General features: G+C 42.0%; 1 protein-coding gene across 4 annotated transcripts in view; it reads right to left on the bottom strand.

The window, feature by feature from the left end:
* Positions 1-18,948, bottom strand: part of phf14 (PHD finger protein 14) — an 84,589-nt gene that overhangs the window by 17,307 nt on the left and 48,334 nt on the right. For 2 of the 4 annotated variants that reach the window (XM_086136482.1, XM_086136480.1), the window contains one exon: positions 17,658-17,779. In XM_086136482.1, coding sequence (XP_085992608.1) covers positions 17,658-17,779 — 122 coding nt within the window. Of the gene's footprint in view, positions 1-12,716; positions 15,641-17,657; positions 17,780-18,948 lie in introns of those variants that run through there. The other 2 variants (XM_086136483.1, XR_015103687.1) reach the window with 2 other exon arrangements.

The raw sequence follows: 18,948 nt of genomic DNA, 5'->3' as shown, positions 1-18,948 counted from the left end.
CGACTGGTTGGTCTGAGCAGGCATAACTGCCTCGCTATGGGACTTTAAAGTGCACTCTGGCCACCCAATGAAGGCATGACAAATGACCAAAGTGTGTTTGTTTCACTAATGAGCACATCGTTGTCCGCAGCTAACCAAAACGAGTTCACATGAAGGAAAAAGGAAGGCGAAAGAGATTCGAGTATGTTGCTCGGGACTTGTCAACAACCACTGTATTATTGCTCGGTCAGGCTACAAACCTCATAGTTGGGGGGGGACAAAATTTCAATGCTTGAACTGTCACAACTAGGAGCTCCAAATACACCGACTGGATTTGACTGTCTGTGATGTCAATCTACACGACACAAGACCCAGTGCGACAGACCAGAGAGTGCCAACCAGGGAGATACTGGGCCAAATTTTCAGCCCGGGGAATGAAGGCCATCATGCGCCTAAACGTAACCATCAATGGGAATTTGGGAGAGGTGGAATACGACTGTGCTGAGCGGTGACGTCAAACAATACATGTGCTGGACAACGTTGTTGCTACAGCAACTTGTCCTATGGGTCAATACAGTGGCCCAGCCTGAACAGGGCCAGGTCCCATTTGAACACTGCCAAAAACAGTGTGGAGTCAGGTTTAAGGTTTCTTCCCCCCCAGTCTTTTTTTAATGTGAAGAAAAAAAACTCTTACAGAGCTGACAGTTTCGGCTGTCACTTCAGGCTTTGTCGGAGCTGTCACTGCTTCTTTGTGATGCGTCTTAAAAACAGCTGACTAGGTTTGGGAGCCAAGGTTTCTGTCAGCTAGGTTAAAGTTTTTCTCTTCATTAAAAATAGAAAAAAAGATACCCGAAACCTAATTCAACCACTCAATAGACTAATAGAATAATAGATTAAGGTGATCGTGTTCATGTGGAGTCAGCCTTAAAAATCGGATTTGGAGACGAATCTGATTTGAATCAGACGCGAATGCCATAGAGACACATTTGGAATATTTTTCACACTTTAAATGTGGAATTCACCTGGCACAAAGATACAGACGTTGTACTGATTGTCCCCAGCGACGTGCACAAATCATCTTACGGCTTCTTTGAAGCATATGTATCTAATAAATATGAGTACCGTATTGGCCCGAATATAAGACGGCCCTGATTATAATACGACCCCCTCTTTTTCAAGACTCAAGTTTGAAAAAAGACTTTTTGAACACCAAATTAATTTTTATACGGAAAATAATTACAGTACATCTGAAACAAATGATTATAATAATATATTTGAGAGAAAAAGCATGTTATTTTTCCTCATTCAAATCTTAATATCTGAACATTTAAATATGTAAACTAAAGTGCAATCACATTCATAAATGAATGGCTTCTGGTTTTGGAAATGCAAATTACATCATATCTGCTATTTTTTGTTTTTCTTCTTCATGCTACCGCTATTTTTATTTTCATTCTTCGTGACAGGGGTTCACTTTTCATTTCATAATTTGTTTTAGCATTCAGCTGGACTTCCAACATGTTTTTTTTTCAGCATGGGAGATATTTAAAAAGTGACTACTGTCTTTACCATTACTAATGGCATTATATGAAAAGGATCCATATCCATAGTCCCGACATAAAAATGTAAGTACAGTGGTACGTCTACTTGTGAATGTCTCTTCATATGAAATGTTCAAGTTACAAAATGTCTCAATAGGAAAATATTGCCTCTTTTTACAAAAAAAATTTCAAGATCCGGAAGGTCAAAATACAGTATGGCCTGCTCGTTGCATCTCCGAGTTTCCTGAACGCAACATACTTATAGCTGCTCTGCCATTGGCTATAACCGAGCATCTTCCTGGCATCCCATTGGCCTAGAGGGACCTCTACTGTCTGTGTCTATGTGTGTCAATATCTCGGTCTTAATCACCTGCGTCCTCGTCATTCGCCCCTTGGGCCATGAGGCATTCCGATAGTTTTTCGTAAATGTGAATCACCCAGAAAAAGTGTTGACCAGTAGGGCGATCGCTCACTATGCCGATGCTTGCCTTGGACATTTTCGAAGGATTGTTAAAAGCCGACAAAAGCAAATGTCCCTGGACATCAGTTCTTTACAAAACACCAGGCGAGAACCACTTCTGAGGGAGGACATGGACTATAGAGGCCAAAAAAACCCAAAAAAAAACGAAGAGGACACAGTTAAAAGTTAAATGACGACAATTTTTAGTCTTTATTCTGTTCTTTGTTTTTTACATTATGCACAACTCTCGTTTATTGTGCAGTAATGTAATTGTAACATGTATTTGTTACAAATTCTGATGAATTTTTATGCTTCAGAAAACATTTATGTCAGAATTTTGGGGGCTTGGAACGGATTAGGGCATTTACATGAAAAACGCGTCTCTACTTACAAAGTTAAGAAACTTCTTCCAGAACCAATTAATTAAGTAGAAGTACCACTGTAACTGAGTTAGTGATAGTAGCGCCCGATCAGAACAACAGGGATGACAATGGCTAGTGATGAAAAAAGCGGAAGGGGCGTGGCCTGGACAGGGCGTGGACACTTACAAAAGTGGCACTAAACATGCTGAAGATGAAGTGTATTCAATTTACACACTATTTGAAACTTGAACAGAAAAAATCCCAAGATTGTTCACTATTCTTTCAAGTGAAAATTTGTGCAATTTTGCTTATGCATTCCTGATGAGCACCAATATGTAACTTCAAATTTGCTGCTCAAAATCAAAACTAAAAAAGGAAACACATTCCCTGCCATATTTAAGATTTGTTCATTACTTGTATTCATAAAGTGTTGTGTAAATGTGATAAAAAGCTGTTGATTCTTACCTCATAAAGTGATAGTGAAGTCCCACACTGTTTACTGTATATGGGTTACGAATGTATTTTATTATATAAAGTAGATGTCTATTTACAGTATATACAACAATATACAGTTTCATGAGGTAGAATACTTTATTTTCTCTTCATTTTAAGCTTTTTAGCAAGCGCTAATAGCTTATTGGTCCTCTCCGTCTTTTTCCACTCTCTTTTTAGCCAACTCCTCTTGTTTTTACACATGCCCCAGGCTGTCGAAAAGCGCTCGAGATCGAGTAGTTACTTTTCAGTAGAAATGTCTGTTTTCGGTGTTTCACCGAAGTTGCGTGACTCTGTAAAGCTTTCCATCCTCTCGATCCGTATAGAATGATATCGTCACACACTGTACACAGAGCTTTACCGGCGACATCGAGCTTTTTCACGAAACCCGACAAAAGCACAATGGTTCCTCTTTACTGTTTCCTACTGGGGACACCGTCAGCTTTCTATCCAACCAGTCCCATCGAAACGTGTTTTTCAGATCCACATCTATCTGACGCACTTTAGCTTCGTCGCGAGTCTCGATAACATTCGGCATTCGCGAGAAAGGGGTTTAGGAAGGCGAACACGGATTGGTTGTAATTTGCAATTGCCGATATTGCGACTAATCACAAGTAAGACATCATACACGTCCAATCGCAGGGCTGTTTACAATCGGAAGATGGAAAGACTGATCGGGAGAGCTCGTGAAAACTCGATGATAAGGTACCTGCCCCCCCCCCCCCTAAAATTTTCTCAACGGATTTAGACGATTCACAAAAATGATCAATTTAAGAAATAAAACGGCGGAAAATTGGCATCCCTGGAACAATCTGACTGGCACTCCGGCAATGTCACAGATTCGTTGTGACATTTGTCATGCTGTATAAATACCATAATTGTCAGTATTGTAACACACGGTGTCAAACACAAGGCCCAGGGGCCAGATCCGGCCCGTCAGATCATTTTATGCGGCCCGTGAAAGCATGGGTCCGTACCGAAATGTCAAATTGTCATGTGGAATAAATAACGTTGAGATTTTGCAATAATTGTGTTACCCTGTTTACACTCACTTGAACAGTAACTGAACAAACTATTATAATTGACTTGACTGCTGTTCGCTACAAAGGGAGGCTGATTATTCATCGGGTGAAAATATTGCAGATTTCCCGCATTGTGAAAAGAGGATATTTCTACACTTTTCCTGACAGATTTACATCGGAAAGCTAAGTTTTATCTCGGTCTTAATCACCTGCTACCACCGCCCATTATCTGCTCCAAACACTGCCCTTACACATCAAGGTCCTTGATGTTATCAAAGCAATTTGGCCTGCTTTAATCATTGGGAAAATTGAGCATTCCTCCTCCCTCTCCAGCCCTTGTGCTTTGGAAGCAGACAAAATCCAATCACTCATAAGAGCGGTTATTGATTGATGTAATCTTATTGGAGGTAAGGTGGTTGAGGGTACGTGACTGATTGCTTTTGACAGCTACATGTGTTGCTCTTGGCTGGTGACTCGTGTTCACTTTCATCTGGTATTTAATCTCTCAGCGATGTTCTCCGACCACCCTTCCGAAACCACCGGGGAGACATAACCATAGAGGTATGGCTTTTATTGGATCGCAACCACCGCTTACATTATATATTTTTTATTTACATTTTTGTTATTTGCAGTCGGGCCCTCGTTCCCATCTTGGTCCACTGCGCCGAGGTGCTATTTTTGTCATCTTTAAAATCAAACAAAAGCTGCAGCCCATACTAGGAGAAGAAACCTATGTCAATTCAGGTTTTGGACAAACTCCAAGTTGCACAACTTTTGGGGTGTAGGAAATTTCAGGTAAGTCGAGGAGTGCACGGAATACTGGAGGTGATCTGTCTAAATTTGGCCATTCTGCGGTACAGATTGGGGCTCTACCAACCAATCGAGATAATGCTTGTTGATGATGTCATGACATCGGCGTCAGTTTGAAAATGACTTCATGCATGTCGGACCATGGAGCTGGAGGAGCCATCGCCTGCCAGCATTAATTATCTTTTTTTTTAAACCAGCTTGGTGCGTCCACGTTGAACTCATCGACCTGCTCAGAAACTACCAGGAGAATGCTTGGCGGTAAAGCTAACTTGCTCCGCGTCAGCTCTGAGCAATGTCTGGCTCATTACTGTGGCCAGACACTGTCTTTTCATAGTGCAGAGTTGCTCCTGTAAGCCATCAATGCTCGTCTCCACAGTGGCAAATAAGCTCTACTTCTGACAAGTTTCATTATCGCGAAAGGAAAATGAGGGGTAGCTAATGTGACCTCCTGCCCAAGAGAAAAGAGCATGAAAAGACGGAGAAGCTATAATAACTGTTAAGCTAATATAAGAGGTAGATATAGTAGTTGCGAAACACCAGCGTAAGTACGTATGTAGTACAGTACACTTTTAGCAGACATATGGCTGGAACTATGTGAGAGCGGCAAACAACCAACCCGCAAATTAGGAGGAAAATAATATCTACAGAGAAAAGAATATGGCAGCAACAAAGTAAGTATGCTGTTCTGAAACTGTAAATGAATCGGCATGTTAACTTCATATGTCAGCCAAGACGAGGAGGCTATAAGATCAAAGTATATGTGTATGAAAATATATTTACACAGTATATATATATATATATATATATATAAAATCACTTACTGTAAAACACCGGTCCCCAACCCTCGGGCCGCACAGATAGAATAAACAACTTACATTACTTGTGTTTTTATTCATTTTGGAATCTGAAAGATGTTTTAATTTGAAAAATTAACGGATTATCTGTTACATCCGTCTACAGTATGTCACTCTTGACGCACGCGTGCTTCTGGGTCACGTGACAGGTTCCCGCTAAAATGAAACCCAGGCAATAGCAAAATGCGTAAAAAACAAATGTCTTTGGGAAGGGGAAAAGTTTCGTTGGCTGAAGTTCTAGAGTAAAAAGACGATGCTAACGCAGCAGCCAAAAAGGAAAAAGCCGCTTTGTTAGCACAGATAAGCGCTAGCTAAGAGCATTACCATTAGTAGTCTTTGATAATAGGGTAACAATCATGTTCGGCTACGTTGTCGATGTGGGGAGAAACACAACTGTCGTTGCTGGACAGCCCCGTGGCGCTTGTGTCTTGCGCCTGTAATGGGCAGCATTTTCACAGCCCCGCTTTGTTCAGCGGAGAGATCGGTGCTGTTGAACGGTCTGCGGCTGGATAGATGCAAGGCTTGAGGAGCTGACGATGAGAAGAAAGGAGCGTTGGCGTAGAGCGCCGATGCGGATGTGGAACTGGGAGTCGCGGCTTGGAGTTTGAAGCGGATTACGTGGGACAGGAGAAGTGAACTAATCTCTTTTCGTCAATGGACGCTACAGCTTCGTGTTTGCTTTCAAAACTTAGCTTGTAGCAAATGTGTGCACATTTTCAGCATGATGTCTCTGATCCACTGGTGAAAGGACACTTTGATCCTCTCCTCTTTCATCTATAACTGCTTCAGACAAAGTGTATGCAGAAATGTGGTGAAGATTGCACGACTGTCTGTGTCCTATGTGTTGTGTTATTTTTGTTATTTTGACTTCAAAATGGCGCCGCGAGAGTGGCTGCCTTTCCAGCAGCTCCTATATTTTGTTGTTCTACTTCTTTTCTCTTTGCTGCTGTGAATTGGGAATTTCTCCATTGCGAGACTAATAAAGGGTTTTCTTATCTTATCTTAAATGTGTTTGGGTGGCCATTAAGACGTACAACCCGTCAACGATTTTAATTCGACTAGGACAGAAGTTCATGAACAAGACAATGTCGGACACAAGTGTTTCAGCCTTCAGGCTGCAGCACATGTTTACGCTCGGCTAGGTCTTGTTTTCAATCAGGGGCAGTGCAATAGTACCCTCGTTACACCAAGGTTAAAAGGCCCAGTGTAAACATGAGTCATAACACTCTAAAGTGCTTTGATGGTCGACATAATAATCTCTGTCGTGTATGCCACAAAAATTATGAAACGTAAAGTCACTGTCACTGCTTGATTTTTAGTATTTCGGGCCTCGCCACAAGACACGCGCCGGAGGCCCCACTCCATCCCTGAATGGAACCTCTTAAGTTGAACTCTTTATTTCAGAATAGTCTCGAAAAAGTATGGCTAAGTCTTACAAATGTCTTCATACAGAATGCCATCAAAGACCTCTGTGTGTGTGTCTACTTGGGTCCATTAAGTATAAGATATCCTTTATTTGTCCCACACTGGGGAAATTCACAGTATCAGCATTTTCCTAGTATGTTGAAACTTTTTTGCAAACCTTTTTCCAAAATAAGGAGCAGATTGAAGAAAGTGTGTTTCGAGAAGACTATAAATCAGAATTGATATGGAGAAAGAAAATTCACATTCACATGACCATAAATTTGTTTTGAATGATAACTCATCGCGGGTTGAGCAGATGTTCAAGGTTTCCATTGAATCGAGTGAAAGACAGACCCACACATAGACAACATTTGAAAATTACTATCTGGGATTTTAAAATGGAAAGGTATGGTATTTATGCAGTCAAACTGCGGTGACTCCCGTGTACAGAATATACCGTATTTTCCGCACGATCAGGCGCACCTAAAAGCATTCAATTTATAGGGCGCCGACAGCGCGCCCTATAATCCATCCATACATCCTTTTCTTTCGATCTGCTTTATCCTCACAAGGGTTGCGGGGGGTGCTGGAGCCTGTCCCAGCTGTCTTCAGGCAGTAGGCGGGGGACACCCTGAACTGGTCGGTTGCCAGCCAATCGCAGGGCACACACAGACGAACAAACATCTGTGCTCACACTCACACAGAGGGACAATTTAGATTGTTGCATTAACCTGCCACGCATGTTTTTGGAATGTGGGAGAAAACCGTAGTACCCGGAGAAAACCCACGCAAGCACCAGGAGAACATGCAAACTCCACACAGGAAGGCCGTAGCCGGGATCGAACCCACGACCTCTGCACTGTGAGGTCGACACGCTAACCATTCAACCGCCAGGCGGCCCGCCCTACAATCGGATGTGCCTAAACGAAAGAGTATAACTCTCTTTATATTCCCCCATTGAGTTGTTTCGCTGTGAGTGTTCCTATGCCATCTTGTGGTGATGATTAGCAGGAACCACTTGTAACAATAAAGGGTTCTGCCCAACACTAATTGACATGTGCAACATACACTCAAACAGACAACTACTTTGTGAGCTCCACGCGGCCGTTATGAAACGAAGAAGCATACTTAACTACTGACTAAACGAAGGAAGAAGGAGACAAGCAAGACTTCGAATGATATTTAGCCCCTTGTGGGTGTGAGCCCACGAGATTTGTGTGTCTTTTTGTTGAATCAATTGTCTTCATAACTTTTGTCTTTAACTTATTGTTTTGTAATGCCATTTGTGTTGATATGTTTCATGTCAGTGATTGTGACCAGTTCTGATTGTGCAGCTGTTGTGAAGGCTCGATATAAATAAACCTGTTTTGTATTGTATTCACTTAAGTGTAGCACCATATAGGGGATGCATAGCGCCACCACAGCCACTATAGTAGTTCTATTCTATGCACTTTATTCTGCGATACACCCTATATATGAAACCGTTTTTAAATAGGGCATTCATTGAAGGTGGTACGGCTTATAATCCGAAGCACCTTATACTTCAGAAAATGCGTTAATTGTACACAACCACACCTATGGTTAAATCATAGAGCAAGCCATCTGAAAAATAATTGTTTTCAAACTCAAACAAAATATGTACCTGTGTTGTAACTATTCAGGGAACCACATATCGACATTGGGACCTGAACCCTTAAAAAACTTCTATTCTCTCCAGCAGCACCAGTGTCTTAACCCAAATGGTTGAATCGAGGCAGTGAATTTATCAAAGGTGGGGAAATGCAATTACCAAGGGAGTGGCCGCCTGACAGAAATCAATATGACACAAAGCACTCGGCCGCTGACTCTCATTTGTGACAAAGTGCACCAGTGTCCTTTCATTGAAAGAAGATTATTGGACTTTGCACACCTTTTACTTTTTGATTTACTTTTGGCCCCGCTGACTTCAACAGAGCAATTGTTTCACGCGGGCGAGAGAGAGAGCGAGCGAGACAGTGAGTGAGTGAGAGGGAGAGGGGGGGAGAGAGAGAAGTAATGAACGGACTTGTAAAATATTCAGAAAACACCTCTACAGAAAAATCTATGTCAGTGCGGCTGTCTTTATTAGCTAATCTGGATAAAAGCAATTCAATGCTGTAAGGGAGACAAATGAACAATGAGGAGTTCACTAAAGAGTACTAATTCTGGCCTTCTTTCCTGACGCTGTGAGGATCTGAACTACCGCATACTATCCATAAAGTGGCCCTGGTAGACACCATAGAGAATCTAAAAGAAACGAGGAGGACTGCGGAAAAAAAGCATTTTGGTTGTTCATTAGAAAATGAAGTCGGACATCCTTTTTTGTAAATACAATTGGCCCTTTTAGTATTATTCAATCTTAAGAGTTTTCATTTAAGATACCCTATATATATATCAAAGTTCAGTTCAGCAGCGTGCATGCCTTCTAAAAAAGGAACAGCCGAAGCAATACGTGGCAAATAGTGCAGTGAGAAAAAGAATATACACCTACAACCATGTCTCACAACTGTCCGAACTGTTGGGCGCAAAGCGTGAGGTCAGCAAAAACAAAATGCCAGCACAATTATCAGTTCCCCAGGCCCTGTGTCAGAACAGTAATGAGACACGTCGTCTTCACTGCAAAGGTCACTCATCTTTACAACTTCTTCCACCTCTTTATCCATCACCGTGGCTATCGTCTTTGGTTTCATTTTTATCAACATAAGCGAAGCAGATTAGTTGTTTAGGCTGAAAGCATATTTTCACTCTCGAAACAAAATGGGTGCCAATGACTTGCTTCAGTGACTGACTATAATGGATCTTATGCGGGGCAAGACGATGGATTTCCGGTGAAAAGGGTTGGATGGCGTAACAGTTTCTGCTGTCAATATTTTGAAAACAATTCGAACACCATCTGATTGAAAAATAATCTCTGTCAGTAAATGTGTCATAATAGTTGGTGTGTAATATGTATATCCAATAGGTGCTTGCATTTTTTAAAAATCCAAATGGCATTAAAGGGGTTTCCGTTTTTAAAGACGAGGTGATGGCTTCCCGCGGCTAAAATTAGTTTCCTCTGCAGGGTGTCAGGCTCTTAGAGGTAGGGTGAAAAGCTCAGTGATCCAGGAGGGACTGCCACTCCTCCTCTACATCCAGAGGTGCAAGAGGAGGTGGCTCGGACATCTGGTCAGGATGCATCCTGACCGCCTCGTCCCATCGGAATCAGGCTTCTACAGAGCTTGCTGATGAGCTGATCATTTGAAGCAGGTGTGTTGGTGAGAAGGTGAGAAACTCCGTCACCCGCAAGGGACTCAGAGTCGAGCTGCTTCTCCTCCACGTCGAGAGGAGCCAGATGAGGTGGCTCGGGCATCTGGTTAGGATGCCTCCCTAGTGAGGTTTTCGGGCATGTCCCACCGGGCAGGAGGCCCTGGGGATGACCCAAGATATGCTGGAGAGACTGTCTCCCGGCTGGCCTGGGAACGCCGAGGGATCCCCGGGAAGAGCTGCAAGAAGTGGCTGGGGACAGTGAAGTCTGGGCTTCCTTGCTCAGGCTTTTGCCACCGTGACCCGTTCACGGGTAATTGGTAGAGAATGGATGGACGGACAGACGGTTTTGGTGGAGGGAAACCTCTAAAACAGGCAGGACAGTGGGTCTCAAAGACCGGAGTTGTCTATCCCTGGTCGAAACCAGAGTGAAAACTGAAGAAACTTAGGAAACTTTGCACACACATCTCCGCCTAACAATAACATTTTAGAGGCTTATTGTGCAGATGTTAAAGATGGCTCTGATATCAGATATGAATCTGTTTGGAGCTGGCAGTTTCCTGATTTATTCCAAAGTTTAGAAGCTAGCGAGAAGCCTCATTGGAAGAAAGCAGGTTGCCTGTCATGTTTGATGGGCTGGGACGAACGGTCAACACTCGGACTCAGGCGACGAGTGAACTCAATTGCAACTTGGATGTGAATATCGAGAGACTGCGCACAGCGGATACCAAATTGGGAGAAGTTGGTGAATCATCTTGATAAGTGATTGCTAATTCAGCAAACCGATGCCGCCTATTTGGGAGCCACAGGCTATGCACTCAAAGGCTGACTGAAATGACTGTCGGCCTGTTCCCAAAACAACTGGAACTTCTCTCTTGGATGTGATTGTAACCGGATGCGGGTGGATCTCATTCTGCTGGATTTATTTGTAACCCATTAGGCCAGCCAAGACTGTCTCCATGGCAATGAACCAATTTGTTTTGGCATGCCAACCAGGACATCTTGACACAGACTTCTCGCGCACACACATCCATGATGATACATTGCACACACCCCACCGTCACCACCTTTTGTTGGTTCTCCTATACCCCGTCTTCACCTCGTGATGGCTCAGGTGCGCTGTGGATGGGCTCACCTTGAATAGGCGGATAGCTGCTAGTCAGCGTTTGGGTCGGCACCCCCTTTCCCTTCGCTCCCCTTCCCTGACGTGCAAGCCTTGAGTCCTATTGTAATGTTCTTTATGTTGTTGCAAGATCCACCCCCGACTCCCATACTTTGCCTCTTGTTTCATGCTATCCTCTTTCCCCATATAAGACACTTGGGGGTGGGGGGGGGGGGGGGGCTATGCAGAGAACTGCAAGGCTTCCCATTGTGTCTCCCTCTGTTGGTCATTGTCATTTTTCATGTTTCTTGGACAGGTTGTGGCAGTGAAGACAAATTCCCAACTTAGGAGGGAGCCAGCAGGGGCTGCTGCGTTCCCCGTGTCTTAAGTCCCACATGAAGGGAGTGGAAGGAAATTTAATCAAGGCCTCTGGAGTGGTGGCCACTTGATTTAAATAAAATAAAATTCAGAACAATCACGACATCTTGAGGTACTTGTGTAACATTTGGCAGGTGTGTGTTTTCCCCAAACACAAACGCTCATTTGCAATTTTGCCTTTCACTGTGTGCCACTGAAGCGCAACATGAGAATTTTGACTCCCTAACTGCGATGCGAATCCGCTTATTTTCAGTCTTGAATACCACACAAATTTTAAATACATTAGCCTCACCCGAAAGCAAATTCCAAGTGTCTGAAAACACATCGAAGCGAGACAGAAGAAGCGCTTCCCACTCAGCTCCTCTGTTTTAGGCGCGGTCGTTATACCAACAGATGGTGCTGTTGAACCGTACGAATTCTCTTCTATGTGAGGGATTGCACAATCAGAGGTGAGGCTGGCTGCCTGCTGCTGCGCTTTCAGTCTCACCCATTGATATGAGCAGTAAATATGCAAATTCAGGCAGTTTTAATGATGAAATCATGCACATAATTGGATTCTCAAATGAAAGTCAAAATGAAGCACAGACCAGAGAAGTAAAATTGAATGTAATTTTATGTTCATCATTGTTGCTAGTTTTTTTTTACTCTTCATTTGCAGGTGAGGCTCCAAACAAGTGACCACCCCCCCCCCCCCCCCCCACACACACACACAGCTGGTGATCAAAGATACAACATCCAGCAGATCAATTTCAGTTGCGGTCTGTACCAGCCGGGGTAACAGCTTGTCTGAACCGGTCCCCACCTACAATGTCAGTTCCCAGGTGATAAATCACAGACGACAGAGGGCATTACACGCACAAACGGACCGCTGCTGCCGCACGTTAGAAGCAATTAATTAGCTGGCTGACACTCATTTATCATTGCAGCAATAAGATGAAAAGTCAAGAGTTTATTAAAGCCCCACTTCATTTTCAAGAGCTCGAACCCACTGGCTGAGACACCTCACACACAAGCATTCACACAGACGCGCGGTAATTAATGTAAACAAGTGTGTAGCAAATATCGGTTTTAATTAATCAGGTATACATGTACACATACTAAATACAAGTATCACACGATAGCGAGCTACGCTTCTGTCCAATTCCACAGTATTGTAATTACAGTGGTACCTCGACTTATGAAATGAATTGGTTCTGGAAGAAATTTCTTAACTAGAAACATTTTTAAGTAGAGATGCGTTTTCCATGTAAATGCCCTAATTCGTTCCAAGCCCCCCCATAATTCAGACGTAAATGTTTTCAAGAGGATAAAAATACATCAAAATATGTAACAAACATGTTACAATTCGATTATTGCACAATAAAAGAGAGGTGTGCATAATATAAGAAAACAAAGAATAGAGAAAGAATAAAAATAATACTCATTTAACTTTAAACTGCGTCCTCATCATTTTTTGCCCTCTTTAGTTCATGTTCTCTATCAGAAGTGGTTTTTGCCTGGCGTTTTGTCAAGAACTGATCCAAGGACGTTTGCTTTTGTCGGCTTTTAACAATCCTTCGAAAATGCATAGTGAGTGACAGCCCGACTGGTGAACACTCTTTCTAGGTGATTCGCATTTACGTCGGACCACCTCATAGACACATATATCTATCTACGCACATAGTCACATACAGTAGAAGTCCCTCTTAGCCAATGGGATGCCAGGATGCTGCTCGGTAATAGCCAATGGCAGAGCAGCTAAAAGTATGCTGCGTTCAGGAAACTCAGAGCTGTAACTATCAGCCCATACTGTATTTTTAGCTTTCGTATCTTGAAATTTCTTTCGTAACAAGAGGCAATATTTTCCTGTTGAGGTGTTTCGGAACTTGAAAATTTTGTATGAAGAAACTTCGTAAGTCAAGGTACCACTGTACACTCGTTTAAAAAGAAAAAAAAAATCAAGTAGGGTGGGTAATTGATGTAGCCATGCATGGAAAGCAGCTTTTAGGCAATGTATGAGAAAGGACTAATTAGGATTCAGCATAATCACGCTTATATCTACAATGACCAACGCGACTCCTTGTTCGCAAAAGTGGTACACACCATGGGCATTCCTGGTCTAGAGAGGAGCGTGCATTCTCCACAAAGTGACATTTGGGGGCACAACGTGACACTTGTCACGTGCCCCGGCAGAGGAAAAAGCAGCGGGTCTGACAGTCCTGACTGAGGACCACTAGGGACACGGAGACAAAGCTGGGCTTCCTTCTGAAGAAATGTCAGTCAACTGTCAACTTCTGGATATGATGAATGAGGAAGACTTGCAAATTCTTTCAAGACAATACCATTTGTTTTCACGTGATGCAATTACTACTCACTATTCTAACGTGTCTACTACAAAATCTGTAATGTACCATTATGCTACGTCACAAACAGGAGTGTTTTTCGATACTGTACATGACAAGCTTCTCTCAACCATCTCTGGCCTTTCACTTAAAAAAAAGAAATATGCACACGCACGCACAACACAAGGTTTGAAGTTAATTTTGCATTCGTCAAAATACAGCTTAAATACTTGGAAAGATGTGCGGGGGTACTTTGTTGTTATGCAACCTTTCCATTTCATGGGATCTACTATTTACAGTAACTGGTGAACTGGCTTTACAAGTATGCCAAAAAGTATCACATAAACCACTGCTAGCTGCTTGTTGGTCGCTCGAATTCGTCATTGCCGTGTCCTCGTAGCTTTGGAAAATTCACAATGAGAAATAATGAAAATAAACATCCTGTTGCGGCGCCTGTTCTCCGTTTGACAGCTATTTATTTTCTGGTTCGCAACAGCCTCCTCTCGATTATCAAGACCAACAACCACATGTTCTAACCATCGCTTCACTGTGCTGGCGCTACTAACCTCCAGCAAAACGAACATGAGAAATGGACTTTACTGCCTTTCCAGAAGGAAAAAAGTGCCTTCCTCAGCACTGAATGGATGGATTAATCCTAATGTCAATTACCGTATTTTCCGCACTATAAGGCGCACGTAAAAGCATTCAATTTTCTCAAAAGCTGATAGTGTGCCTTACAATCCGATGCACCTTATATATGAATCAATATTTTGATTTCTTGGACGTAGTGTTTTAAATTTTCAGTAAAGTGCTTTGTTACAGCTGCAGCGGTTGTGAAAGCACGATAAAAATAAAGCTGTACTGTATTGTGTTCCCTTTAACATAGCTCCATCTAGAGGATGCATTGCGCAACCGCGGCCACTATTTTAGCCTCGATTCTATGTGGCTTATAATGCAATGCAACCTATATATGAAAACAGTTTTAAAAGAGGCTATTCATTGAAGGTGCACCGTATACTCCCAAACACCTTACAGTGCAGAAAATACGGTACAATTCAATACAGGATTGTGTATGTGTGTATTTTTTTTTATGCATAACTGTCATCAGTAGTGACACAGGAAATATAAAAGACACAACACATTTCATCAATTAAATGCTCCTTTTCCAATATCAGACTGATACCGATACCGATAACTTACTGATGTCTTGACACGGCATCCCCACGTCAGAAAATACATCACATAATTAGTTTTGCTAAATGTAACTAAAGAAATCAAAATTAAAAAAGACTAATTACTATATGATACTAGAGTGTAAAAAAAGAAAAAAAAAGATCATAGTGTCTCAAGCTAGTTCATTGTAGCAGCAGTTGAGCAGTTTAATGTCAGGATCCGAGTGAGTTAATCTCAGAGCAATTCTGTATGTCAGATTCTGTCAGTTTCCGTTGGATAAGCTGTTCGTCCAGTTTGGATCAGAGGTCATTGTGGTCGGTCTTGGGGCCGGTCTTGTTCTCCCTCTCTCTCTCTTGTTCTTCAGCCTGTATCAACCGTCAGTCTTCAAATGCCTCAATTTTGCCTTTGTTTTTCGCTAAGCCAACGGTCATCGGTCCCAAGTTTTTATGCCAGGTGAGGTGGCTGCCCCGGCTCTCACAACCTGTGCAACGCAAAGATAGAAAGAGTCAGGGCAGCACACCTCAAACCCCGACCAAAAAAAAAAAAAAAAAAAAACCCTCACAACTTTTAGACTATCTTCATATTAAAAACCTATTAAATATTTCTACAAACCATAACAAATAATACACAAATTTACCTTTAGCTCTAATTACATCGATGGGAATGTGTATTGTATTGAAACTACATTCTGTTCTCAAACAAGGATCTGAACAGCAAAATTCACAATCGGTACATGATCCATGAAGCGACCAATACGGTTTGTGACTGAATTAGACTTGGTATCTATCGACCATGCTCTTCATATTTTGACCTCATGAGACCAAAATAGCACCTAACAAGTGATCGACACAGCAAAGTGGTAAACAGAGAGACTGAAAGAGTCAGAGAGAGGCATATAAATGGCAATACCAGGACATGTATTGGTCATTTCATGGATCAAACACCTGTCGTGACTATCATTCAACTCCTTGTTAGCGAACAGCAGGTATTGCAGAAAGTACTAAATGATTGAAGGCACAGACATGCAAAAGTTGAGAGAAGCCCAACAATGCACATTTGATTTTTTGCAGGTAGTGTATACGTTCAATTGGTTCCTCACACAGTCATTATTGTGCATGCAATGATTTGATGAGAATGATCAGAGTACATTTTTCACATAGTATGAAAAAATGTCTTCCCTCTCCAGTATTTCCTAACCTTTAACGAGCCAAGGCACGCATTTTTCCCCAAGCTAAATCTCACGGCGCACCACCAATCAAAAAGTATAAATACTGAAAAAAACAAAACAAAAATGATTTAACCTCCATTTACGTACACATTTAATTACCGTATTTTCCGCACGATAAGGCGCACGAAAGGCATTCAATCTTTTCAAACAGTGCGCCTTAGGATCCGATGCGCCTTATATCTGGATCAATATTCTGATTTCTCGGACGTAGTATTTTAAATGTTTTGCAAAGCGCTTTGTTACAACTGCAGCGGTTGTACAAGTTCTATATAAATAAAGCTGTATTGTATTCTCTTTAGTGTACCTTCATCTAGTTCAGGGGTGTTCAAAGTCGGTCCTCAGGGGCCGCCGTCCTGCCTGTTTTCCAGCTCTCCCGGCTGCAACACACCTGATTCAGTTGATGGCTCATCAGCCAGCTCTGAATCAGCATTAGAACGACCCTGATTATTTGAATCAGGTGTGTTGCTCCCAAGAGAGCTGGAAAACAGGCAGGACGGCAGCCCCTGAGGACTGACTTTGGACACCCCTGATCTAGTGGATGCATAATGCAACCTCAGCCACTAGTGTAACTTCTATTCCATGTGCCTCATAATCCTACATAAGAAAATAGTTTTAAAATAGGCCATTCATTGAACGTGCGCCTTATACCCCGAAGCGGCCTGCTTAATAGAACACAAATCTGATATACTTGCAGGAAGCCTAACTCTGTTGTATGAATGGCAACACAGTTTATTGTACCTTCTTTGATTGTTTGGCCCTTACATCACTGGCATAGATACTGAAGATGACGATGGTTGGCATAGATGAGCAAAGATACTGTACATTTACAAATAATAATAATCTTTGGACAAATACGTCAAATTGAATAATTTGTGATTATGATCAATACCTTTTTTTTTTTTTTTTTAATATCCCGTGACATGACACTTGGGATGCCATGTCACCCTGGTTGGGAATCACTGCTCAGTACAATTCTAATAGCACAGCACAATCCTTTTATGATGTCTGCACCTTGAATTCCAATAAAGAATCAGGCTAAATTGTGCGATTCATTACCCCTTAATGAAGTGTTCAAATGTATGTGGCAGGTCAATACTGAGGGCTTTTGGAAGAGATAGGGTCAGTTCCGTATGTCTGTTACCTAGGCGGTAAGGACCTAATGAAGACTGAACTTTAATTATCAGGACAGTGCCTGTGATACATGCACACACACACAGCACATGCCAAGCCTCACGCCATCTACGACCCACATACACTCACATTCTCTCACCTCACAAGATTTTCATTGTCACCCGGTCCTTTACAGGTTGTACACTCGGTCCTCGTGTCGTCTGCTTTGTTTTTTTTCAGCACGGCAGACTGCCGCTGTCTGCGCTCCCTTGGGAGTGAATCCTATGGAAACGTGGATGAGAAGAATCAAATGCTGAATGGGGCAAATATTTCTCAGTGGAATGTATTAAAAAATGACTGTGGTGTACTAACTAAAGCCAAAAAATTCAACTGAAGATAAGCAATTAAACAGACGATTTACTATTAAGAAGGGTTGATCCATGAGGATTGTACTTCATCAAACAATGTCCAGTATAAATTTTCATTCACATGATCACAGTCCGATCATTCTGATATCTGTCTAAATATACGTCAATAGTAAAGAAAAATGTCGTGCTGTCAAATAATGGCAACTGATTTGCATCCATCTATTCGATCAAAATCAACTAGGTGCGTCAGAAAGGTTCCAGGACTGTCTTCCCCCCACCCCAAACATATATTACAAATCTGAATTACAGGAGAACCCCAAATTACGAACGTGCCTTCTGACATACAATTCAGGTTTCGTATATGTTCATCGAAAAATGACCTATATTTACATACTATTTGTGATAAACAAAAGACAAATAGATCTATGTTCTAGTCCTTCTCACGCTACGTAATTATCATTGATGACGGGTCCTCTTGTTCGTTAAATGACCAAAAATTCAAAACGTTTATGAATGAATGTGGAAGTTGGTCACATGTCGACACACAGAACTTTTGCCAAACAAGTAAATACGGCACAAAATAGTCAGAATGGCTCTTAAAAAAAAAAAAAAAAGGGCACCTGCACCGGTACACTATCTTTGGTGTTTTACTCCTTGTTAGACTGACAAATGAGAAGGGCTCGCTTGTGATTGCGTGGGAGGGGCAATAAAAAAAATTATGAAAATGATCAAAACCAAATTTGTAGTGAATTCATCTTTTAAATGACAATGTGACACAACACTTTACATTTCTTTTAAACAGAAAAAAGGCAGTGACAGTGAAATGAAGCTTCGTGAAGCACTGAAGCTTTGCTGCGAATTAGTTTACTCATGGTTCAAAGCTTCACGGTGCTTCATTTGCTCTCTAGTGCCATCAAGTGGTTAAATTAAGAAGACCAAGTAGCCAAATATACAGAATGAAATGAAATTGAATTGGACACAACTTTATAGTCATGGTAGGCTAACCAGTGACAAGACGACCACAAGTGGCAAAATTGCAGTTTTAGCAGTAGGTTTATAATACAAATATGGTTTAAGGAAGAG

Source organism: Hippocampus guttulatus, chromosome 18, assembly GCF_054856545.1.
Source record: "Hippocampus guttulatus isolate MCC_2025c chromosome 18, RoL_Hgut_1.0, whole genome shotgun sequence".
Lineage (NCBI taxonomy): Eukaryota > Metazoa > Chordata > Actinopteri > Syngnathiformes > Syngnathidae > Hippocampus > Hippocampus guttulatus.
The sequence above is the reverse complement of the archived record's forward strand: the minus strand, read 5'-3'. Positions and strand labels throughout refer to the sequence as shown.